The sequence below is a fragment of the Mustela nigripes genome, chromosome 2, assembly GCF_022355385.1.
Source record: "Mustela nigripes isolate SB6536 chromosome 2, MUSNIG.SB6536, whole genome shotgun sequence".
NCBI lineage: Eukaryota > Metazoa > Chordata > Mammalia > Carnivora > Mustelidae > Mustela > Mustela nigripes.
In genome coordinates this window covers 115,725,845-115,753,344 of record NC_081558.1, presented here as the reverse complement: position 1 = coordinate 115,753,344, position 27,500 = coordinate 115,725,845, and the positions used below count along the sequence as shown (strand labels likewise).

Sequence of the window (27,500 nt, the reverse complement as noted above, 5' to 3'; positions counted from 1 at the left end):
AAGCTTATATTCCTACACATCAAATTCTAAGCATATGAAAAATGAGGTATTTTTTTAATGAAAGGAAAAATGTTTTGATGAGTAAAGAAATAAAAATATTACAGGCTGACTTACAGGGAAATATTCCTTTGAGGGTATCAGTCTTCATGTCAATTTTCCTTTCCTAACAGTTCTAAAATCATCATTGCGTTTTAAAATGTTTAAATCAGATTTTCATGTCTAGGATTAAGTGTATATAATAGATGCAAATGTAGAATATGTATACATTTTAGAGGTCCATGTGAAACATGATTTATATATCATATATTCCATGAATTTAAATTTATTAATTATATTGCAAATGGAAATGAAAACATGCTGATACTTTCTGGGAAGCAGGTTGTTTTGCTGATCAGGTATTTTTCCTATGAGAGGGATACCATAAAGATCAAATACTGTTACTCTAGCAAAATAATAATAATAATAACAACAACAAAGCAACCAATGAAATAAATAAGTTAAAAAAAACCCCACAACCTCACAATTAAAATAATAATGTAATGATAATATTCTTCAAATTCCACTGCTTATTCCTGAAATTACCACGCTCAAATTCATTTTTGTTTATAGTATCATATATACAGTTGTATTGGACATACATTTATATTTTAAAGTATTTATCATGCAGCTGACCAAGCCTTTGTTCATTTGAGGGAGCATGTAATTTAAGGGTAAATTAACTGTTGAATTATTTCTGAAGTTGTTTGCATCCAATGAAAAATAAGAAACATGATACAGTTGTACAGATTTAAAACTACTCTGCTATTGCTATATGTTTTTTTCACATTGTTCTTTTATAGCTTTATCTTTAGCTGCACTAAAACAAAAGACGATCATCTTACCTGTGACTACATTATTCTTAGTAAATCTGAAACCAGGTATTTGTTTAAATTATTATTCAATAATAAGCTTGAAGTTGACTTTGGCTTTATTTTATTTTGGAAAAAAAAAACTGATCTGTAGAATCTGTATTTGGAATGACTCTTTACATATTTGTTATTATTTCCAAAAGCCCAGAAACTTTTGCTTATAAGATTGTTAGGATTATAACAGTGAGCTCCTACTACTGATTCAGGATAATGTTTTGATACTGTTTCTCAGAACAGAGTAAAATACACCTAGCAAACATATGTTTTTCTCTTATTTCATTGTTAATGCTTGGTGTTATCCAGTACTTTTGATTCTATTATTATTCTCTTCTAAAAGTACTCTTATTATAATACTACCTGGTTCATAATAAAAGGAATATTTTAATTCATGAGATTAATTTTAAATCTAACCTGTTAAATATATCAAGTAACTGTATGGCTGTAGAGAAGTCAAATTAATTATAAATTATAGGCCATGTTACCATTCACTTACATTTATATGTGTGATCAGTTTTAAAATTGTGTTTTCAATTATATATATACCTTTAAAAGCAAGGCGTGGTTATATAAATAACAATTCAGAATAAAATCATGCATGTGAATAAGAGGATTAACTCATCAAAATACAAATCACATTTTGTCATATATTTACATTCTATAACTAGAATTATTTTATTGAAAGGAAACAAAAGTCCTCAAAATGCAAATTTTCTAGATCAATAGTATAGAAACACTGAGGAACTACAAATGTGTTATTTCTGCTGATTCAGATAACACTCGATATGAAAATATGTAGAGCAAATTTTGTGTGAGCACCAGCTGAATGTATTAACAGCAAACTCTTCACCATTTGGCACAACTGAAAATCTTTATTGTACATTTTTTACTACAAAAAGTGTTCTATTACGTCTTTTCCTGATTATCAGCACACTGCCCCTTTCACTAAAACTTTAATCTATAGCATTAAAATCTTCAAACCTATAGTTTTCTGAATAACTGCATAATATTTCCATATCAATTAAATTCATTGAAAAAATAGTTTAAAGCCTATTTAAGATTATGAGAGCACATGTTTTCTATATTGATTTTTATTAAAATTTTTTTTTCATGTTCCCTATGAAAACTCTGAAAGTAGGGGGCTGGAAATTATATATTACTCTTGCATTGGTGTCACCTGGCCTTGGAGAGTAGCAGGAATACTTCTCCAGCGAATCACCATTTTGAAGATGGGCCAGATGTATGGCAGTGTTATGGTGGGCAGGGAAGTCTCAAAATAACATGCTACAGTCTGCCTATGACTCATCAGCGTGTGTGTGTGTGTGTGTGTGTACGTGTGTATGTGTTTCCACGCAGTGTTTTTGGCCAAATGGTGCTTAAAAATACTGACAATATTTTACCTCAGCTTGAATCTTGTGATTATCAACTGTGGATTTTCAAGAAAGATGCAAAGAGGCAAATGACTAAAAGCATATAACTAATTGAGTACTGTAGTCCCCAAGGACGAAGAGTAGTTAACTAGGAGTACAAATTGGGTATATTGCTGCATTAACTTAAATAGAAACCTGGGAAATAACCATTTAAAAAATATATATTTATTGAGCTAGTTGGTATTAAGTAATGGAAAGAGAAGCATTTGATTTTTTGTTCTTTCTGGCATTGTTATGATCTTCCCTATAATGATGAGCTATTATGCTTTTCTGGGATTACTCAAAGATAATGAAAAAAAAATATTATCCTCATTTTCCAATCAGGACTGTTAGAAAGACATTGGAATTACAAACATATATAGATAGTAAAGCATTTCAAAGATAAAATGATGGATTCACTTTTATATTTTCTCAAGCTCTTATGTTAGTGCTGTGATTTTACTGAATTAGGAGAGATCCTTATTTTCCGTGTGTTTGATTGTCATGTTTACTCTGTGTCTTCACTTTTTTGAGGAAGTTATTATCAGAAGCTTGGAGTGGGGTCCTGGTTTTCACAAAATAGTTTTGAAGACATTCCTTCTCTATGGAAGGTAAAGAGAAATCATCTTGAGGAAGGAGGTTAAAGTTGGGGATCAAATCTTGTTTTAGAAAAAAGGGAAAAGGAGCAGAGGAGATAATAGAGTAAAAATATGAATTCACTCTTCTGAGAGATGTGTGTGGTATTTCAACAGGAGAGATGCTTCTTTCTCCCCTTTTAAGGGTGGTGGATCTGGACCTGCAGCAAGAACAAGGGTCAGATGTGTTTTGTTCACAAAATCCAATTCATTTGATTTATTTTAAAAATTTAACAGTTAAATAGGTCATGTAATCATATATTTCACATTCATGAAGTATAAAAGCATATTATAATGAAAACTCGTTGTGCTCTTTGGACCTCCCATCACTTAATTCTTCTTTCATGAGGCAACAAATGTGATAATTCTTCTGTAGTTTTCCAGAGATATTTTATATTTTTTCCAAGCAAATTTATATGTATAAATATTTTTTCTTCTCTTTTATATAAATGGTAACATAACATACCCAGTGTTCTTGCATCTTGCTTTTTCAGTTAATACATGTAGAACTCTTTCCTTTTTTTTTTTTTTTAAGATTTTATTTATCTATTTGACAGAGAGCCAGAGAGCCATAGAGCACTAGTGGAAGTGGGGGGTGGGAAATGGCAGAGGGAGAGGGAGAAGCAGATGCCCCGCTGAGCAGGGAGTCTGATGTGGGCTTGGTCCTCGGACTCTGGGATCATGACCTGAGCCGAAGGCAGATGCTTAACCAACTGAGCCACTCAGGTTCCCCAACTCTTTCTTTATTCATACAAAAGAGTAGTCCCTATTCTGTTTTTATGAGTTGCGTAGTAGTCCATTGTAAGGATGCACTATAAATTATTTAATTAGTTGACTACTGATAAATGTGTAAGTTGCTTCCAATCTCTTGTTCTTGTAAAAATGCAGTGCTGGTAGGAGTGTAAAATGGTACAGTTCCTGTGTAGAAGAATTTGAAAGTTCCTTAACAAGTTAAAAATAGAATTTCCATATGATCCAGAAATTCTACTTCTAGGTATATAACCAAAACAATTGAAAGCAGAACCTCAAATACTATATACTGATGTTCAAAGAAGCATTATTCACAATAGCTAAAGGTGGAACAAACCCAAATCTGCATAAATAGGTGGATGGATAAACAAAATGTGCTATATACATACAATGGAATAATTATTTTGCCTTAAAAAAGGAAGGAAGTTCTGATACATGCTCCAAGGTGAATGAATCTTAAAACCATTATCCTAAGTGAAATAAGCCACAAAAGGACAAATATAATATGACTCCACTTAAATGCACTACCTAGGATAGGCAAATTCATCGAGACAGGAAGTAAAATAGTGGCTGGGAGGAGGGAAATGGGGAGTTATTTTTTTGGTGAGTAAGAGTTTCTATTTGACAAGGTAAAAAAATTCTGGAAATAGATAGTGATTGTCATTATACAACAATGTGAATGTACTTAATGCCAGGAATTACATACTTAAAAATGCTTTAGGTAGTAAATTTTATATGTATTTTAACGCAATTAAAAAAATAGCTCCCCCAAATCCAACACTGAGTAACCTCGTACACCGAGTTTTGCATGCTTGGAGTAGATCACCTGAAAAATTTGTGAGGTGTGCAAATGATAGTTTGCATTTGATAGTTATTTACCTTTCCTACAACAGGGTATTAAGTTGCCCGTTTCTGCACATCCTAACAATGTATTCAATTAAACTTTTCTTTTTTTAGCAACCTGATAGGTGAAAAATCATTGCTTTTTTGTTGTTGTTATTAGGAATAAAAGGAAACTGTAAACTTTCTTGAGGGGGGTGGAATTAGGATCCCACTGGCCTTCTGTATTTGAATGGGGAAGATGAGGCACATTTGAGCTTTTAATCTATGCCCAAATGGAAACTGGATTTGAGTAATACATTATTCATTAATTTCTAAATAGCCTTAGCTAGAGGTGGATTAAAAAGTTTGCCCAAATGTTATATATGGTATATTGCAACCTGTATACTTTGTAATTTTGGGGAATTTCAACTTTTTTCCCCAGTTAATATATCAAGCCTCTAACAGTAAATGGTATATAATGCCTACCTCAAGGAGCTCACAGTGTGATGTGATGGGAGAAGCTACCTAAATAAATAGGCAGTTGCAATTGCAGTGTGGGAGTGAGTGTAGATTGCTATAGAAATATGACTGGGTGGGTCTTTACCCCAGATTTTGGTGGTGAGACACAAGGAAAGCTTTCCAGATTATATGTAAACTGAGTCCTTTATGACAAGGAGTTAGGCAGGTGGAGTAGGGGAGGGCAGAGGGGGGTGGATGATTTGAGGAATCTAGAAAAGGAAAAAAACAGTTCATTGCAAGATTCTGAGCCAAGAAAAAGTGTGGAACCTTGAGAACATTCCAGGTAGTTCAGGTGGGCTTCCGCCTAGAATGAGGGAGTTCCTCTGATTAGCACATTTTTATTCTTCAGTTAAGTCCAGACCTTGGGCAAGTCTGAGGCTCTCTCTCTTGCCTGTGGAGTTTCTCCTGGCCAGAGCTTGACAAGGGGTTTTCACTTTCACTTTTGGTCGACAACAAAGTTGATAATAATTCTTTTACGTGTTTTGAAATTTTGATATCAGGGCCATAATATGTGTAAGTAACAAGCCTACTTGTCCCTTCCCTGCTTCCTCTCCATTTTTCTGATTCCTTTTTCTCTCTTTGACTCAAACATCTTATTTCTTTTTTCAGATCCTTCTGAAATCTCACCTGTATTACCAGGCCTTTCTCCAAAGCCTTTACTAGTTCTGCTCACCATTCACTTACTAATCATTTGTTTCTTTTTCAACTTTTTATTGAACATTGCTTTTGTGCTAAACACAGGGTGAGATGCTGAGGATATTGGGATGAATGAGACCCATCCCTGCCCTCAGGTTGATACTATCTAAGTGCTTTATTACCTTTATTATAGTGATTTTCACAACTTGCCTTATATTACAGGACAACCTAATTAGTCTGAGAGCATTTTGATTTGTGTGCCTTTAGGCATAGCACAGTCCCTAGGACATCCAAATATGTATTGTCCAACCATTTCACATGGATGGTTGAGGAGGGGAGGAGAGTAAAGGGAAGGGGGGAGAGTGAGAGAGAGAAAGAAAGAGAGAGAGAGAGATTGATGGAACATTTACTCTGTACCAGGCAGTTGGATAAGTGCCTTACAGCTATTATCTCATTTAACTTTTCTCAGAACCCCCATAGAGCAAGAATGATTAGTTTCTCCATTTCACATGGTAGGAAACTGAGAAACAGTGCTTACATAACTTGCCCAGGTCACATTGCTGAGAAGTGGCAGAGCCAGGATCCACCCCTGTAGAGTCTGGTTGTAGGGCTCTTGCTTTTGGCCACTGTGCTAAACTGATTTTCCTCTCAGTCATCATTCCAGTCACACAATCAACAGCATAACTGCAGTTTACTTGTGATTCTGCTTTAGTGATTTTGATGTCCCCAAGGTTCAGTGGCCTGTGTTTATGTGTTTTGCTAAATTTGAGTCCACAGCTAGTTGTAGTATGGAGCTGGTGAGCTCCAGAAGGCAGGTAGCATTTGTATTTATCTAGTTTTACATAATGCTGATAGACAGATGTCTGCATATGTGGAACCTCTAAATGCCATGAGATGATGATAATGTAGCTGATTTATGCTTACCAGATAGGTCCCCAAAGCTGCTTAGAAACTGGCATAAAATCAAAGGCAACTTTCAGATAGCTGTGATGTGACAGTTGATCTTCAGGGCTCTGCTTGAGCTACTTTTTGGTGTGGTTTAGACCAGGGCTTCACAAGCTTGTCTACTCAAGTCTTATAGCAGTGGACAGTAAAGCATATGTGCCTCTGTGACCTGGTGATGAAACAAGGAATGATCAAGATATGCTATGCCTTGATGTCTCCAGGTTTTATCTTAAAATTAAATGTTTGTTTTAATATCTAATAATAAATACTAATCTAATAATAATCTAGCCATACTTATTTTAAAATGACAAGGTTTTTGATTATTTACCATCAAATAAAATGGGCACTGCAGGAAGTATGGCATTATTTTCTGCAATTCAAAGGTCTTCCAGCCATATTAGCTGCTCAGACCTCACTTGGAAGAAAACTGGTTAGATAAAACTGTTACAGAGCATTTGAGATGTGGCCACTTAAGACGGTTACTGTCATACCAAGTCAGGGATGAGAAGGTCCACAAGCTTGTCTTTGCCAATGCACAGTGTAAGGCTGACTACCCTTTCTAAGAATGGCTATTTGAATCACAGTTATTTGATGTCCGTATGTGTGGAGGCAGATAGGTGCTCTCCTACAAGTAGTCTGGACTAATGTAATGTTATTAAGATGATCAACAGTATCTCCCTGCCCCTGCAATTCTAAGTTAATGTGACTTGAACCCCAGTCCACAGTGGTTCCCATGATTTCTTTACATTTCTAAGGGCTCATATTTTGATGCTTTTTCTGGTTTAGCATTTTGCATCTGCAAGTGTTTTCTGTTTGTTTTTTGTCTACCTGGATGCAGAATTTAGTGCCTCCCCTAATTTACTACTCCAGATCCACTCATACTAAGCATTTCCTGAGTTTGTAATTGTACTATCTGAAGAATTCAGTCTCCCAACAATTTCACTAACTCTGGTCTTTTCTCCCTACCCTGACTTTCTTTTCTTTCACTCCTTCCCTTTTAAGAGCAGATGACTCTGTCTCATGCCATGTAGTTTCATGCTCTCCTCTGAGTCCTTGGCCTCAGCTGACATTCCTGCCCTGCAGGACTCACCTACCCCAAGTGGTGCTACTGAAGAAGCATTTTTCCAACAAAGGCAATTCTTTCACCAGGAGTAATTCTTATACCAGTTGCCAAGAGAATAAAATGTTCTTCATCTAACCGCCCCCCTCAATAATAAAGTAACAAAGGTTGAGAGTGATTTATTTTCTGTTAAAAAATAAATTAGAACAGACTCAAGGTTATCTCAGTAATAATAGCACTCTCTCTCCCTTGCATTACAATATGCTGTGTTGAATGGAGAGAAAGGCCTGAAGTTATAGCTTGCTCAAAGGGAATTGAGCGTAGGGGTGCTATCTGTGTATTACAGGGGACACAAAAGCTCTTCTACTTGCCTGATTTCTGAGTTGTTATCTAGCATCTGCTTCTACATCCCCAAAGTTGAATTTACAACCTCCTAGAGCAGCATATAGTTCTTTGGGCAATTCTGACAATTTAGAAAATCATTCTTTATAGTAAACTGATAGCAGCCTTCTGGAGCTTCCATCCTTGAATTCTAACCCTATTTGCATGAACTCTGACTAATTTGACTTGAGTTACATTAGTCCAAAGTTATATACTATCCCAAAATGTATATTTGAGAAACTCCTTTCCTGCTCCAAATGTCTAGATGACTCTTCATTACTGAGAGAATAAAATCATACCACCCTCTGCTTTTCCCTTTTCTTTTGTCTCTCTGAGTCCAAGTTCTTCTAATTCCCAAGCAGATATGTTACTTTGTTTTTGTTCTGCTTTCCCACCATTAAAAAAAAAAGTTTTCCAACCTGTCCCATCTCCACTGATCAGCATCTTATTTATATTCCAATGGTGCACTTACCATTAAGCCTTCCTTGATTTCTCCAGTCAAATGAGTTGCTGCTATTTCTGGACTCCTTGTCGTTACTTTATTTCTATGCTGTCTAAGAGAAGTGACAAGCCACATGTGACTGTTGAGCAATTGAGATATAGCTAGTCCAAACTGAGATATGCTGTTAAATATAAATTACGTACTGGATTCAAAGTACAAAAAACAAGGTGTAAATAGTTCATTAGTAATTTTTTATGTTGATTCTATGTTGAAATGGTAAAATATAAATGTTTATATGGAGGAAACAATCAACAAAGGAAACAATCAACAAAACCAAAAGGTAACCTATGGAATGGGAGGAGATATTTGCAATGATGTATCCAATAAAGGTCTGGTATCCAAAATATATAAACTCAACTTCCAGAAAAAGTTGTTCATACAACTCAACATCCAGAACACAAATAATCCAATTTAAAAATGTGCAGAAGACACAAACAGACATTTCTCCAAAGAAGACAAACAGATTCACGCCTACGTTGCTCAGTCTGTTAAGCATCCAACTCTTGATTTCTGCTCAGGTGTTGGCCTCAGGGCTCTACCCTGGGTGTGGAGACTGTGTATATAACTTTTTGATCCCGGCATTCAAAAAGAGATCTTTTCCTGTGCTTGTGTGTTTTTTCCCCGAAATCTTACTGTAATCACTACATTTGGATTACTGGCATTGTAACTGAGTTCAGGGAAAGATTTGGTTTCTACAGGGTTTCCAAACTTTTTGTTGACAAAACGATGGACTGCTTTTCTGTGGTCTTTGTTTGTATCAGGTTTAAAGGTAAATTTGGAATTTGCTTTCTTTGCATCCAAATATTTTAAAAAGTCCAATGCTGCTTCTTCAGATACCAAGTAACAGAGTTCCTTAAACTCAAGATTGGGTATTACAACAATCTCACTATTTTTAGTAACAGTTATTAAAAAGGGGAATTTCTCCCTAACAGCACTATGCAAAATAGCCCTTTGGTTTTTGTCAAGGATTCTGCCCAGTGAGAATTCAGGAGATAATCCAATTAGCTCAGTTTTAGAATTCCACTTCTCTTTTATATCACAGGCAAAGTGATACAGTAATTCATTAGTTTTTTCATCTAACAAGTTGCCTAAAACATCAACTTTTTCTTCTTCACCTTTGGAAGTTCCATCATTGATGCTATCTTCCTTTTCTGAAGGAGACTGATCATTGTGGTCATCATCAGAGCACCCAGTGAAAGTATTGACTTCTTGGTTCCTTCCCTCTCCCGTCCAAGTTAAGGAATTCCTGGGCACAATGCAAATATCACCTAGTTTTGATGGATATTCCTTTTAATGAACTGTTGGATCCTATTAACTAGGATCTTGTTGAGAATTTTGGCATGTATATTCATCAGGGATACTGGTCTGAAATTCTCCTTTTTGATGGGGTCTTCTCCAAAGAAGGCATACAAATGGCTAACAAACACATGAAAAACTATTCATCATCGTTAGCTATGAGGGAAATTCAAATCAAAACCACATTGAGATAACATCTTATACTAGAATAGCAAAAATTGAAAAGGCAAGAAACAATAGATGTTGGAGAAGTTGTGAAGAAAGGAGAACCCTCTTACACTGTTGGTAGAAATGCAAGTTGGTACAGCCACTTTGGAAAACAATGTGGAGGTTCCTCAGAAAGTTCAAAGTAGAGCTACCTTATGACCCTGCAATTGCACTACTGGGTATTTACCCCAAAGATACAGATGTAGTGAAAAGAAGGACCACGTGTACCCCAATGTTCATAGTAGCAATGTACAAATAACCAAACTGTGGAAAGAGCTGAGATGCCTCTCAACAGATGAATGGATAAAGAAGATGTTGTCCATATATACAATGGAATATTATTCAGCCATCAGAAGGGATGAATAACCAGCTTTTATGTCACCGTGGATGGAACTGGAGGAGATTATGCTAAGTGAAATAAGTCAAGAAGAGAAAGTCAATTATCATATGATTTCACTTATCTGTGGAACATAAGGAATAGCGTGGAGGACATTAGGAGAAGGAAGGGAAAAATGAAGGGGGGGGGAATCAGAGGGGAAGATGAACCATGAGAGACTATGGACTACAGGAATCAAACTGAGGGTTTTAGAGGGGATGGGGGGAGGGGGAGTCGGTTAGCCCAGTGATAGGTATTAAGGAGGGCATGGATTGCATGGAGCACTGGGTGTTATTCACAAACAATGGATCGTGGAACACTTACATCAAAAACTAAGATGTACTATGTAGTGACTAACATAATAAATGAAAAAATAGTAAAATATACCAACATGGGGAAAAAGTTTTAAAACATAAAGCATATTATTAAGTTAACCTCACTTAAAAAATCTTTTCAATGTGGCTTCTAGAAAATTTAAAATTATATATATGGCTTACATTATAATTCTATTGAACAACTCTGCTTTAGACCTTTATATAGGATTCAAAGTTAAGTACCTTGACTATCACTGCATTTCATTCCCTGCTGCTAGAGTTTAAGATCCCTGAGGTCATGGACTTATAACCTGCTATTCCTCATTACTCTCCCAAAGAGCCTTTTATTCAGTGGATGTTCAATATATGCTAAGGAAACAAAATAGAAAACTTTTTTTTTTTTTTAAAGATTTTGTTTATTCATCTGAGAGAGAATGAGAGAGAGCATGAGGGCAGGGGGAGGTGGTCAGAGGGAGAAGCAGACTCCCTGCTGAGCAGGGAGCCAGATGTGGGACTCAATCCTGGGATTCCAGGGTCATGACCTGAGCCGAAGGCAGTTGCTTAACCAACTGAGCTACCCAGGCACCCACAAAATAGAAAACTTTTTATCAGTTCAGAAATTCAAATGCCTATAGAAGCCAGGTAGGTAGCGTAATTCTATGAAGTAAGCTGGGTTTAACAGGGGTCTGGTGTCAGGGACACAGTAGAATTTAGGAGTCAGTTAGCAGGGACCATGTGGTCAATTGGAAATTCAGAGCTATGTAAAGGAGGCAGCCACTTTTTCCCGTCAGCTGAATTGTTGCCACATAGGAATGGAGGTCTAGGGTTGCCTAAGTTTCCAGTCTTGCAAGAGAAACTGAGTATCTGGACTTCTGTGTGAATTTAACTGATCTTTTATGTTCCTTAATTCTTAAGTTTGTATGAGCCAACCAAAACAGGTTGGTGGCCTAGATACAGCCAGAAAGTTACCAGTGTGTGCTTCTCTTCCGAAGGGTAAAATGGAATTGACTTGCAGTTCCATGTTAGAATAGAGTAAAACAAGATTTATTATTGTGGCTTTGATCAAGAAGGGACTGGAATTTGCGACCTTGAATTTGCAGATTGTTCAGAAAATTATTGATAGATGGTATTACCAAACATTTTCAAATACTTTGCTGGAAAACATACCCCTCTGCCGAATTTCTCAAGACTTAGACCCTTACACACAAAAAAATAAGGATGTGGAATCTATGAAATGTTTATTGACTGAAGTGTGATACTATCAGTTTAATGCAAAAGGGAGTAAAATGTCTTTCATTCTTAAGTCTGTAACTATTTAGAGTTTAGGTAGTGGTTAAAGAAACTGTTACTTTCTGAATTTTCAGAGCTGTCATTACTTGTATGTGTATGGAAGGAATCCTATGATTGACTTTTTTCCATACATGAAATGACAAGGTTAGAATGAGCTGAATGCTAGTCAGAACAATGTTATTTTTAAATAATTGTGTGATGCTTCTAAGGTAGATTAGCTGTACCCCTTCTTTGGTTTTCATTTCTTTGAATCGAAAATCAATAGACCAAGTAATTTAAAAGAACTCTGGGTTAGAATTGTACTGGGTGTTGAACAGATTCTTATTAGTACTTTATTCTTTTTTAGGTCATTTTATAAAGCTAGGTAGCTTGTAGTCCTAACAGTATCAGAAGTCATTATTCTGTTTTAGTTGGAAAATAATATATGTATAAATGTACTTCAATTTCAGTTTTGTTCTTTTGCATGTAAATTGAGCACCTGAAATTGAAGATTCTATTTAGTGTTGTCTTTGAAAGTCATCTGTCATATATTAATTAGTATCTGAGAATTTTAAAAAAACTCTAAGCAAATAGAAGGGGCATGTAATAAGAAATGAAATCAAGGAATCAAGGTACTACAGTGTTCCTTTTACTTAGGCAAATTATACTGTGTATTAAAAGCTAAGAATAGTTGATATAGAAATCTGAAATATATTTAGATTATTAGTCAAGTATCAGCAAGTTGTAAAGTCATTCTTACTTGTCTGTTAGCCTTTGAATAAGTCTTGAAATCATTCTGTTCCTCAGTTTCCCCATTTCTGAAGTAGTTGTAATAATCCCATTTGTCTCTTAAGCATAATCACGTTCTGCTGTAGAAGATGGTGCTCTTTCTGGCAATGTGTTCTGACATCTGGGCAGATAGATGTGGTTGTTATTTCCACAGTATATTGATAGAGCAAACATTTTAGAAGAACAGCCTTGGTTGCTTTATAGCATCTTATTGTTTACAAAATCATTGAGCAGCTGTTATATTATTATTTAGCTGTACAAACTTGTTATGAAGAGTAGAATAACCATACAAATTAAAATGATCATATGTCAGCTGTATATTTGCATAGATGATCTAATAATCATAACATTAATGGAAATCTCGTAATGGGAGAAAACACCCAGAATTCCAAATAAGAAAACACTGTCATTTTTGGTATTCCCTTCCAGTCCTAGCCCAAACGCATTTGACATTTTTACATAACTGTAATCATAATAGAGATAAAATTTAGTATTGTCTTTTGACAATATACTCTATTTCTCCATATTTCTTTCCTTTTAAATTTTTTATTAAGTCTTTAAATTTTAATTCCAGTATCTTTAACATACAAGGTTATATTAGTTTCAGGTATACAATCTAGTGATTCAATAATTCTATACATTACTTAGGGCTCATCATAAATGTACTCTTTAATCCTCATTACTTACTTCACCCATTCCCCCACCCACCTCACTTTTAGTAACCATCAGTTTGTTCTCTATAGTTAAGAGTCTGTTTTTTGGATTGTCTCTTTTTTCCCTTGCTTTGTTTCTTAAATTCCAGAGATGAGTAAAATCACATGGTATTTGTCTTTCTCTGACTGACTTATTTCTCATAGCATTAAACACTTTAGATCTATCCACATAGCAAATAGCAAGACCTAATTCTTTATTTTTTAATTTAATTTAATTTTTGTGTGTGTATGTTCCAAAATTCAGTGTTTATGCACCTCACCCAGTATTCCATGCAATATGTGCCCTCCATAATACCCACCACCAGGCTTTTTTATGGCCGAATAATACTACATTGTATAAATATACCATCTATTCTTTATTCATCTACCAATGAACATTAGGGCTGCTTCTATAATTTGACTATTATAAATAATATTGCAATTAACATAGGGGTGCATGTATCCCTTTGCATTAGTATTTTTGTGTTTTGGGGATAAATACCCAGTAAGTAGTACAATTATCAAATGATAGGGTAGCTCTATTAGGAGTCTTCCTCATAGAAGAGCTTCCAGGAAGCTCTATGAGGAATCTTCCTCCAAACAGGAATCTGTCTTCCACAATGGCCATACTGTTGGGGAAAATAATCAGAGTGGCGAGAAACCAAGTGACGCTCAAAGGATTAGGAGAACTAGGGTTTATTTTATGCCGGCGGACCAGAATTTCATGTTCTAAATTCTGGGCCCCAGGTGGCGGGGTTACAGGGTTTTTATAGTGGGGTGCAAGGGGTGAGATTTCAAGGGCTATGCTGGCTGCTGGTAGGTGGGTTTAAATGGGGGGGGGCAGGGAGCTGCTTTAGGAGGGAAGAGTAGTACAGGGAGCCAGTGGCGGGGGGGAGTCTGGTTACAGAAGTAGAAAAAGGGCTGGTTATCTCTTGCTGTTTCTATCTTCTGGGGCCTGCTCACCCTGGGTCTGTTCTTGGTAATTTTTCTCTTCAGTACCAGTTTGCATTCCCACCAGTAGTGTACCAGGGGTCCATTTTCTCCATATGCTTGCCAACACTTGTTATTTCTTGTTTTGTTTTTTTAAAATAATTTTTTATTAACATACAATGTATTATTTACAGGGTTACAGGTCTGTGAATCATCAGGCTTACACATTTCACAGCACTCACCATAGCACATATACTCCCCAATGTCCCTAACCCAATCATCCTATCTCTACCCCCAACTGCCCAGCAACCCTCAGTTTATTTTGTGAGATTAAGAGTCTCTCATGGTTTGTCTCCCTCCCAATCCCATCTGTTTCATTTTTATCCTTCCCTGCCTCCCACAGCCCTGGGCTCTGCCTCTCAAATTCCTCATTCAGAGAGATCATATAATCGTCTTTCTCTGATTGACCCATTTCACTCAGCATAATACCCTCTAGTTCCATCCAAGTCATTGCAAATGGCAAGATTTCATTTCTTTTGATGGATGCATAGAATTCCACTGTATATATACATAACACATCTTCTTTATCCATTCATCTGTTGATGGACATCTAGGTTTTTTCCATAGTTTGGCTGTTGTGGACATTGCTCCTATAAACATTTGGGTGAATGTGCCCCTTCAGATCACTACATTTCTATCTTTAGTGTAAATAACCAGTAGTGATATTGCTGGGTTGTAGAGTAGTTGTATTTTCAACTTTTTGAGGAACCTCCACGCTGTTTTCCAGAGTGACTGAACCAGCTTGCATTCCCACCAACAGTGCAAGAGTGTTCCCCTTTTACCAATCCTCTCCAACATCTGTCATTTCCTGACTTGTTAATTTTAGCCATTCTGACTGGTAGGAGGTGGTATCTCACTGTGGTTTTGATTTGCATTTCCCTGATGCTGAGTGATGTTGAGCACTTTTTCATGTGTCTGTTGGCCATTTGGATGTCTTCTCTGCTGAAATGACTGTTCATGTCTTCAGCCCATTTCTTGATTGGATTATTTGTTCTTTGGGTGTTGTGTTTGATAAGTTCTTTATAGATTTTGGATACTAGCCCTTTATCTGATATGTCATTGGTGAGTATCTTCTCCCATTCTGTCAGTTGTCTTTTGGTTTCGTTGACTGTTTCCTTTGCTGTGCAAAAGATTTTGATCTTGATGAAGTCCCAGTAGTTCATTTTTTGCCCTTGCTTCTCTTGCCTTTGGCGATGTTTCCAGAAAGAAGTTACTGTGACTAAGGTTGAAGAGGTTGCTGCTGGGGTTCTCCTCAAGGATGTTGATGGATTCCTGTCTCACATTGAGGTCTTTCAACCATTTTGAGTCTATTTTTGTGTGTGGTGTAAGGAAATGGTCCGATTTTGTTCTTTTGCATGTGACTGTCCAATTTTCCCAACACCATTTGTTGAAGAGACTTTTTTCCATTGGACATTCTTTCCTGCTTGGTTGAAGATTAATTGACCATAGAGTAGAAGGTCCATTTCTGGGGTCTCTCTACTGTTCCATTGATCTGTGTATCTGCTTTTGTGCCAATACCATAGTGTCATGATGATTACAGCTTTGTAATAGAGCTTGAAGCCTGGAATTATGATGGCCACCAAGTCTGGTTTTCTATTTCAGCATTCCTTTGGCTATCTGGGGTCTTTTCTGGTTCCATATAAATTTTAGGATTATTTTTTCCATTTCTTTGAAAAAAATTGATGGTATTTTGATACGGATTGCATTCAATGCGTAGATAGTTCTAGGTAGTATAGACATTTTCACAGTATTTGTTCTTCCAATCTATGAGGATGGAATGTTTTTCCATTTCTTTGTGTCTTCCTCAATTTCTTTCATGAGTACTTTATAGTTTTCTGAGTGCAGATACTTTGCCTCTTTGGTTAGGTTTACTCCTAGGTATCTTATGGCTTTGGGTGCACATGTAAATGGAATCGACTCCTTAATTTCTCTTTCTTCTGACTTGCTGTTGGTATATAAAAATGCCACTGATATCTGTGCATGGATTTTATATCCTAACACTTTACTGAATTCCTGCATGAGTTCTAGCAGTTTTGGAGTGGAGTCTTTTGGGTTTTCCACATAAAGTATCATATCATCTGCAAAGAGTGAGAGTTTGACTTCTTCTTTGCCGATATGGATGCCTTTTATTTATTTTTGTTGTCTGATTGCTGGGGCTGGGACTTTTAGTACTATGTTGAATAGCAGTGGTGATAGTAGACATCCCTGCTGTGTTCCTGACCTAGGGGAAAAGCTCTCAGTTTTTCCCCATTGGAATGATATTCACTGTGTGTTTTTCATAGTTGGCTTTTATGATATTGAGGTATGTACCCTCAATGAGTACACTGTGAAGAGTTTTGATCAAGAAAGGATGCTGTACTTTGTCAAATGCTTTTTCAGCATCTATTGAGAGTATCATATGGTTCTTGTTCTTTCTTTTATTAATGTATTATATCACATTGATTTATTTGCAGATGTTGAACCAACCTTGCAGCCCAGGAATAAACCCCACTGAGTCATGGTGAATAATCCTTTTAATGTACTGTTGGATCCTATTGGCTAGTATTTTGGTGAGAACTTTTGCATCTGTGTTCATCAAGAATATTGGTCTGTATTTCTCCTTTTTGGTAGGGTCTTTGTCTGGTTTTGGGATCAAAGTAATGCTGGCCTCATAAAAAGAGTTTGGAAGTTTTCCTTCCATTTCTATTTTTTGGAACAGTTTCAGGAGAATAGGTATTAATTCTTCTTTAAAGGTTTGGTAGAATTCCCCTGGGAAGCCATCTGGCCCTGGGCTCTTGTTTGTTGGGAGATTTTTGATGACTGTTTTAATCTCCTTACTGGTTATGAATCTGTTCTGGTTTTCTGTTTCTTTCTGATCCAATTTTGGTAGTTTATATGTCTCTAGCAATGCATCCATTTCTTCCAGATTGTCTAATTTTTTGGCGTAGAGTTGCTTATGATATGTTCTTATAATTGTTTGTATTTCTTTGGTATTGGTTGTGATGTCTCCTTTTTCATTCATTATTTTAATAATTTGGGTCCTTTCTCTTTTCTTTTTGATATATCAGGCCAGGCGTTTATCAATCTTACTAATTTTTTCAAAGAAGGAGCCCCTAGTATCATTGATCTATTCTGTTGTTCTTTTTGTTTCTATTTCATTGATTTCTGCTCTGTGCTTTATGATTTCCCAATCTATGACCCCGTAGGAGCTGAAAGCACAGGTCCCCTCTCCTCACTGTGCCCTCAGAGAAAAGCAGTCAATCCCTCCCATCTCTCAGGTCTCCAGCTACACTCTGAACTCACCCAGCCTGTGACCAAGCATTTCTATCTCTGGTGCACAGCCATGTTTGGAGTCTGTAAGCCCAACAGATTCCTGCAGCATGCTCCCATGCTGCTTCTCCTGTAGGAGGAAGGAGGGGGTCTCCTTGGATCTGTTGCTTGTGGGTCCCTGCTTGAAGTACAGTGGTCTAATTGTGCCTTGGATCATGGTTTTAGGTAACCCTGAGTGGAGAGTCCACTGCTCGTCACCGTCTGTGCAGCTGGCTTCCCCGCTCTGAAACCTGGGAGCTCTGCCACACTAAGACACCCCAGGTCTTTCTGTGTCCCCATGGGTCCTTAAACCACACTGTTGCCATGAGGGTGCCACCCCCCACCCTATGCCGCCTCCACTTAGCCTCTGGAGTGACATACCTCCATGGACCAGACTTCTAAAAGTTCTGATTTTGTACTCTGCTGCTCTCTTACTTGCCAGGAGCCGACCCCTTCCCCCCATGGTCTATCTTACTGTTTCTCCGGATTCACTTCTTAGCACATCCTACCTTCCAGAAAGTGGTCAATTTTCTCTTCCTAGAATTGCTGCTTTTCTTCTCTCTCCTGTTGAGTCTGTAGGTGTTCAGAACGCTTTGACAACTATCTAGCTGATCTCCTGGGACCTAATGATATCTTGGTTTCCTGCTCTTCCACTGTCTATCTCCTTCTATCCTGCCTGCTTCTTTATATGGATAAAAGAGAAGGGTTTAAGCCAGTCCCCTACTGTAGTACATTTGGATCCTCAGTGGATGGAATTTAAATTCTTTTATAAATCAGCAGACACAGACTAGGGGAGGTGATATCCTGGCCTCTTCAAGTTCCCAAAGAGCGTCACCTGTGCCACTCTTTGCCTAACTACTCTGCTGTCCTAGGATTTCTTAATTAGGACTTGACTAATTTTGATGTCTCTTATAGTTAGTCTAATAAAATCTAATTCCTAAGTTCATGTGGAATTTTATTTGGTTGAAAATCTCAAGGTATAACATAGCTTTCAATTTAAAAAATAACCCACATGATTCTTTAAAATTATATTTGAATATGTGAAACACTAAAATTGTTTCAAAATAAAAATATATAAAAACTTATGCAATGAAGTCACCCTCTGCCCTGGGCTCTGTGTTCAGCCTTCTTTTCCCAGCCCCATAGTCAGGAAACCAGGAATATCAGTTTCTTTTGCATCTTTCCACGGCTCCTTTCTGTATGTACAAGTAAATACAAATATATATTTTCATTTTTATCCATTTCTAATGCAAATGGTTGTATAATATATATATGATGTTCTATATCCAATGTTGTCATGTTTTCTGCACAGAAAGCTGAGGAAATAAATTATAAATGGAGGGTTTCATAGAATTATTAAAGATTTCTTGGATGTACTTTCTTTTCTTTTTTTTTTTTTTAAGATTTTATTTATTTATTCGACAGACAGAGATCATAAGTAGGCAGAGAGGCAAGCAGAGAGAGAGAGAGAGGAGGAAGCAGGCTCCCTGCTAAGCAGAGAGCCCGATGTGGGGCTTGATTCCAGGACTCTGGGATCATGACCTGAGCCGAAGGCAGAGGCTTTAAACCACTGAGCCACCCAGGCACCCCTGGATATATTTCTTAATGCACTTATCTACTTAAAGATTACCTGAAGCAAATACTAAATCTGCGGTTGGACTCCTCTAGTCCCTGAGCAGGCTTCTAAGACTTCCCCTCTCACCAGCTTACTTATATTTCTTGAATAAAGATTAATCTAATACTAGGCTATGGACAAAACTGAAAAAGTAAAACTACAACTAAGAACAAATTTTTGTAATTAATGAATAACATTAATAACAAATATTTGGCATTAATATTATTGATGCCAAATTAACTAATTTGTAATTAATAACAAATTTTTGGCATTAAATGTGAATAACACATTATCTATGACAGTGTAATGGTAGATATAATTAAGAATATTTATTCTAATCACGTCTGAAAAACTTTTTATAAAAGTAGGCCATAATCACTCCTACCCTTGCCACCCATCTCCATTGTCCCACTGACCTCAAGCCTGTGTGCTATTGAGGACACAGCACCCAGGGATCCCCACAGTCATCTGCCCTGGGGCAAGGATCCAGAGTAGGTCAGAGGAATCAGTACAGGGTAGAGAAGGGGACTCTGGATTTGGCTTCTAAAATATGGATTCAAGTTCTTGTTCTGTCTCTTATTAGCTAGCTAACCATGCCAATTATTTACCTTTTTTTTTTTTAATTGAAGTATAGTTGACACAATACAGTAGTTCCAGATGTTTAGCATAGTGATTTGATAAGTTTATACATTATGAAGCTTTTAAAGAGTTTTTAAGACCCAGTATTTTCATCTATATATGAGGAAGGTAGTGGATAATATCAAACATAGAATGTGAAAATTCCTCGTGACCAGCACAATGATATATGAATGTTTTTGTGATTATTCTGGGATTTCTGAGGAGGAGCAGGTTTCCTAGTAGCTCTGTAGATGTTTATATCCAGGAGAATAAGAAATTTTCAGGAAAATCAGCCTGAGGGTTTGCCGTTAGAGTTTTGTTTTGATAGTAAATATTTTGTTGTCCTTTAGTTTTTGTTTTTTGTTTTTAAAATTTTATTTATTTATTTGACAGTGCTCACAAGTAGGCAGAGAGACAAGGGGGTGGGAGGGGGAAGCAGGCTCCCTGCTGAGCAGAGAGCCCAATGCAGGGCTTGATCCCAGGACCCTGAGATCATGACCTAAGCTGAAGGCAGAGGCTTAACCCACTGAGCCACCCAAGTGCCTCTGTCCTTTAATTTTTATCTTAAGCTTGTCTTGATCATCTTAACAAACTTTTGGTTGTATTTTAGTAGCAAATTTACCTTGTTTAGTGGGTTTTGGCTTAGAATAGCTTTTTGACAGGTACTCAAAAATATTTAGGTTGTTTCCAAAGGCTACTCTTCCTGTACGGCATGATGCAAAACCTTGGGTGTGCTAATTGGACCACTTTACTTCACTGGGATCCTCTCTTCTCTAATTTACAAACTCAGTCATCTGGATCAAAGCTTGTCCTACTTGAGTGGGCATTAGCATCACCTGGAAGACTGTTGAAACACTGATTGTTCACAATTTCATTTTGGTGTGTCTGGGGTGGAGGACCAAGAGATTATTTTTCTTTTTTTTTTTTTCAAGTTTAACATCTTAATTTTGTTTTATTTTTTTTCAGTGTTCCAAGATTCATTGTTTCTGCACCACACCCTGTGCTCCATGTAATACGTGCTTTCCTTAATACCTACCACCAGGCTCACCCAACCCCCCACTCCCCTCCCCTCCAAAGCCCTCAGTTTGTATCTCAGAGTCCACAGTCTCTCATGCTAGAGTTTATATTTCTAATGGATTTCTAGGTGATGCTGATGTTAATGCTAATGGTTTAGGGACCATATTTTAGAAACCACTTATCTAAAACCTGGGGCACAGTTTCTTAAGGTATACTTCAAAGAACTGCCTTGTTCAGAAACATCTGAACCTTTGGTTTCCACCCCAACTTCAAGGAATCCGATTCTCTGGGATTTGGGAGCTACAGGTTCCATTTTAAAGGTGATGCTTATACATCTTAATGTCTGAGAACCACTGATTTAAATATAATAATTGTCAACTATGACTACATATTAGAGTTATGTGAAGAGTTAAAAACCTACCAATATTCCCTTTCCATTGACCCCATATTCTGTTTCAGATCATCTTGGGTGGGACCCTAGCATGAAGGTTTTTTAAAAAGCACCTTGGATGATTCTAATATACAACAAGGGCTGTGGACTAATGATAGGAAGGGCTTAGTTCATCATTCTGTGTCTTGGGGTATTAATCTGTGGGAACTGGCCTGGGTCTTCCCGAGATTCAAGATTGTTGGGGTTGTAGCCCAAAGTGGTGGCAAACTTAATCTAAGGCTAAGACGGATAGTCAACTAGAGCCACAGGGTAAGTTGAAAAAAACTTTGAGGAGAGTGTTTTATCTATGTTTGTAGCTATGGTTATAATTGGTACTGCAAGCTGTGAATCTAATGTTACTTTGCTAACAATATTTTGCTTAGTCTGAGATTTAATTAAGGACATTTGTCTTATTCTTTATCAACTAGTGATGGGTCTGGTAGCTGTTTATGTATTTAGCTACTCACATATGAAGGCACTTAGATTTATTTTGTACAACAGCAGATGGAAGATTTAGGTGGTCAGATTTCAGTTTAATATAACAGGAGAGCTGTGTGGAAGGAGTTTTAAGTAGAGACTGAAAATTAAGGATATGCAGAGATGTTGGCGAAGGAAAAGGAAACATAGGAAGTGATGATGTTTAACCCTTAAGAGAGTAGGATTCCAAGTCCGTGAGGATGTAGGGAACAGTAAGGGGTCAGGATAGCTCTGACTGGATTCTCCTGAATTTTTAGGGCATTTATAACCTGCTCTTAAAGACATTCTGAACTTATAGCTACTTCCTTAGCCTCGGAGATCTGGAGTACTTCCTGAGGTTCTTAGGACATGAAGCAAGTAGTGCCTAGGTGGGTGCATTGAGTTGAAGCTTCTCCAGAAAACATCTTGGAACCACTGAGGCATCCTGTCCCTGCCCAAGTTTGGAGCTCCAAGGCTCCAAGTTTGGAGCTCTGAAGTAGAGATTAGCATATGGCATTAGTGAATTTCTCTGCCTGTTTACTTTGGAGGCAGCAGTCATGACCCAATGAGTTATATGACCCGAAGTTCAAGCTGTGTGATCTGGGATAGTCATGCTATGAACTCAGCAACCTTATCTTGCAACTGTGTCACCAAGTCACAGGCTGTTTGAGGCCCAGTGAGATTATGGACATGAAACACCTGTGTAAACATGGGGTGCTCCTCAAGAGCAGATGTTTTTGTGCCTAACAAATGCTATTCCAGTATGCATTTCAAGGTAGGTAGAGTTCAGGGCCATCCATAGGGGATAGAGGGCTGGTTCTGTGTGTCTGTCACATCATTATTGAATCAGTGCAAAAAGTATGTAGTGTTTTTTTTTTTTTTCTCTTTAGTCTGTGAGGATTTTTCCAGCATAGATTTTATACATTTGGTCCTGAGAAGAATCCACACTGTTTACCTGGCAACCTTGACTGCAACACATGCAGTGTTTTTGGAATTCCAGCAAATGAAATTTTTCATTTGAAAAATGAACATTTTCATTTGAGAAATGAACATTTTTCAATGGATGTTTCTCCCTGCTTTGTGTGTTTACTGCAGCTACACTTCTTTCCTACTTGACACGTGCTGATTCCTCCACGTTAGTGGACTTTTCCAGACCTCTTCTCTTTACATTGTCCTTTTATTCCCTTTACATAGTCATTTAAAACAATTATTCAGTTTCATTACTGCTCTCACAGCTATGATAATAGCTCGAAAGGGAGCCCGGTTACACTGAATTTTGTGCTTGCTTCCTTATTTCTGGAATGACACCTCTACTCCCTCTCATCTCTGCTCCTGCTACTATTTACCTGAGCTTGCTTTCTGTTGAAGGAGAGCAAATAGAACACCAAAAGCCAAATATTCCAGGTAGAGTCAGTCTGTTCGGTATGATAATTTTTCAATTAATATCCTACTATTTGTAAATATTACTGCAAAGAAAATTGAGACCATTTGTTTTCTCTAAAACATCTTTTGTGTTCTAATAAAGATTTTCCATTTCTTAGTGCTTTATAATTTTGATTGATTTTGATTATGTATTTGTAGACTTTTTTTTTTTCCTAAAAAGAAATGCAAAGCTCTTAAACATTTTTTTCTTTTTGTTCAGGGAGTCTCTGAAGTAGTTACACTCAGATATAAATGAATGAATAACTGAGAATGATTGTCCCAGGTGGGAGGCTACTGGAATTTATTGCTATTCCAACTGCCTCTACTTGGTGATGCCTTTCCATCTACCGCTATATACCTGAAAGCTACTTGTGGACCTTTCCCACCCTATGGGAGGCCAGCTCCTGCTTCCTGATCTAACTTTAATGCACTCCACTGTAGAGTTTGGTGAGGGATGGAGGCATGGTCAGTCCGACAGGAGCAAGGAGAAAGGGAAGAGGATCCACCTAGACTGCTCTTTCTGAGTACCTATTGCTCTGGTCCTAGCAGTCTTATTCTCAGCCTCGCCTTCCACAAAGCCATCTTCCTGGAAGCCCCTACTACTTCCTGGAAGTCCCTGGGAGTAGGAGCTTTGAATTGCCAGAATGAGGGACATCTGGGGTTTTGAGGACTCGCTTTCTAGTGTAGAAACTCTTACTTCATTCATTGTATCTCAAATGGTCTATCAGTGAAAACTAAGAGATATATCCTTGTGGATTTAGGTCTCCATGACCTAAATGAAGACATCCATGACCTCTATGGATGTTCTTTAGGAAGTCCAGAGATCCACTGAAACTATATATCAGAATTTTTAAAATGTGCATACATTCCTGAGAATGTATGTTTTCCTGGGGAGAGTGTCCATAGTTTTATCAGATTCCCAATGAATGATATGACCCAAAGATATTTTAAAAGGTCAAGAAATAACCATTGACGAGGTAGTGGATAGCCTGGAGTCAGTGTTTAGTACTATAGCAAATATTTATTGATCATCTACAATGTACCAGCTACTGTTCTAAGTTCCTGGTACATAGGTGAACAAAAAACCTTCCTTACCTCATGAGGTTTTCATTTCAACTGGGGAGGTGGTATTGGGGGAGACAGACAGCAAACAGTATGCATGACACATTTCTATACTATATTAGACGGTAAGTGGCATGGGAAAATATAGCAGGGTAAAGGAGATCAGGGATATTGTGGGGGAAGTGGTGCTATGATTTCAGGTAGACCTCATTGAGAAAGTGATACATAGTGAAATCTTGAAGAGGGAAGGAATCATATGGATATCTGATGGAGGAGTGTGCAAGGCAGAAGGCATAATTACTGCAGTGATTTTAATGTAGGCATTAACTTTACATGTTTAGAGTGGTAGAATGGATCAAATGAGGGAGAGTGGCAGTAAGTCAGAGGGTAATACGCAAAAGGCAGGGTCTTATAGGCCTCTCTGGGCATGACTTTGGGGAACCCTTGAAGTGTTTTGAGTAGAAGGGAGATGTAACCTGACTTAGGCTATAAGAGGGTCACTTTTGTTGATGTGTTAAAAACAGACTATAGGGGACAAGGGCAAGAACAGAGAAACCAGGCTTCCTAGTAATCATTTAGGAGAGAGAATGATGGATTGGATCATGGTAGTTGTAGCAAGATATTGGGAACCGGTTGTATTTGAATATATTTATAGGTAGAGCCAACAAGATTTGCTGACAGATTAGAGGTGAATTGTCAAAGAGAGTCAGCGATTACCAGGAGGTGTTTGGTCTGAGCTACTGAAATGGTAAAGTTCATGGGAAAATCTGGAGCTTTTAAGTCAGGACTTGGATCACTGCTCTGTTGCTTAATTATTTTGTTGTGATCTGGCTCATGGGCAATTAACTTGTACTCTCTAGGTCTCAGTATTTTTATTTGCAGAATAGGGACAATCATTTCTATATTATAGGGATAGTGTGAGGAATTGCTGTAATGTGCCTGGGGTATGGTGAATTCAAAAGATGCTAATCTCTCTCCCCAGTCTTGGTTTTTAGGAAGGAAAGAAGGAAGAAGGGAGAGAGAGAAGATGTGAGTGGGTCGTGGTCCCATCTTCAATGTTCTCTTGATAGGATTCTGTGCTTTGGCTCCCTTGTTTAAATCTGTCATATAATCTTTGAATGTTCATCTTTTCATCAGCCTCCTGTTTTCTTCTGTGGGGTGCCTGGGACTACTAACCTGGGGTTCAATTTAGATATCATTTTTATTCCTTTAATACATTATTTTTATTGTTATTGACATTAAAAAACCTATTTCTTATAGTGAAGAGGGAATTCTTCCCTGATGCTGTCTATTATTCTATGTGTACTGTTTTCAAACAAACCTACTTGTGTAGGTACTTGATAGATTTTTGGGGTTTTAATGATTAGGTTATTGGTGTATTGAACATTTTTATGTTATGCAAAAATACTTGATGCATTCTTATATAGGAATTTAAGAATGAATTACTGAGGGGTACCTGTCTGGCTCAGTTGGTACAGTATGCAACTTGTAATCTCAAGGCTGTGAGTTCAAGGCCCACACTGGGCATGGAGCCTACTTTAAAAATATGATTTACTGATATTTAGGGTGATTTGTGAAGGTTTTATGGATGGGTTGGGGATGCATTATTATTTTTCCCATTTAAGATAATGAAATATATTCTACTACTAATTAGTTACTAAGCATGCTTTCTGCCATGGCTAGGTTTCAGATAATATAAGGGATGCCAGAATTAGGAATTCAACAATTGAGGGAGGAGTGAGTTTGAACCATTGGGTTATAAGGATACATTTTGTTTCCTTAATTCAAAGAACCTCACTTTCAGTCAATTTAATGTTTCTGAAATTAGCATGTGTTTTGTAATCAATGGATACATTTAATATGATATTATTTTTGGTAGTGTTTTTGATATATTTCAATAAATGGTACCTCTCTTCTTTATCCCAATTCAAAACCAATTGGAAAGTGAGAAACAGAATATGCAAGTAGAGAGTGAATCTGTTAGTCTTATTGGTGGTAGATTGGACATAGCTTACTTTGAGTATTGTAAGCAGTAACACTTTGCTAGGTTGATATGTTCCACTAATCTGGGTAGAGAAGAAAGGAGACTGAGATCTAATGCTCCATGACTGGGAATATTAGCTTAAACTGGGAAGTGTGTGGTGCAATGGCTCTTGTCCTCCAATTGACTAAATCCTACCACCTCCAGGGTAAGAAGTGAAAGGCTGGCCTCAAATCAGGGGTGTCACAGTTTTCCTCCCTATTTTATAGGTGCCACAGAGTCACTCTGAGTGTCCTTTGGAGAATATGATAGCAACTGCCCTTTAATGGGGAAATGGTTTAATACCTCCTGGAGTCCCTAAGGTTAGCCAGTTTTGGGCAGATAGGGTATTTGGTGGCCTTCCTGTCTAGGAAAAGGGATGTAAGTCCTAATTTTCATGTTTTGAGTGCCTAAGAGGAGAAAATATCTAAAGAGGCTCTGGAAGAGAAGGTGGTATGGCGAGTATTTGATTGTCCTTTCTGACCCTTTGAAAATTAGTCTCAGTGCCTATATATATATTTTTTTAATTTTTTATTTCTTTTCAGTGTAACAGTATTCATTGTTTTGCCAATATATATTTATTAGGAAATCTTATAGGCTGTTGTATGTGTGTATGTGTGGAGAGGGGATAGTGTTTGAAAGGGTGATGGGGGAATATAAAGATATTTTATTATTTTTTTTAAGTTTAAAATGAAGTTATAAATAGGTGCGGACTTAACTAGTTTTTTCAATTCTTTTTAAAATAGGAAATAAAACTCAGTACAAAAGAGAATAAAAATAAGTCTTTGCTTTTCTTTCAAAATGCCCCTCTCAGAGGCAACCATCATTAACAGGTTTTGTGAATCCTTCCAGAGAAACTTATGCATAATAAATATTTTGTTTTGCACAAATGTTTAATATCAAAGATGCTTCCAAAGACATACATTGGATGATCTTTTTTTTTTTTTTAAAGATTTATTTATTTATTTGACAGAGAGAGATTACAAGTAGGCAGAGAGGCAGGCAGAGAGAGAGAGGAGGAAGCAGGCTCCCCGCTGAGCAGAGAGCCCGATGCGGGACTCGATCCCAGGACCCC

General features: G+C 37.3%; 1 protein-coding gene and 1 long non-coding RNA gene across 2 annotated transcripts in view; one reads left to right on the top strand and one right to left on the bottom strand.

The window, feature by feature from the left end:
- LOC132012018 (uncharacterized) overlaps positions 1-27,500 on the top strand; it is a 197,061-nt gene that overhangs the window by 51,300 nt on the left and 118,261 nt on the right. The window lies entirely within an intron of this gene.
- LOC132012545 (pseudouridylate synthase PUS7L-like) lies at positions 9,092-17,963 on the bottom strand. The gene is given in 3 exon segments (XM_059392596.1): positions 9,092-9,184; positions 9,186-9,832; positions 17,780-17,963. Coding segments are annotated over 3 exon segments (924 nt in total).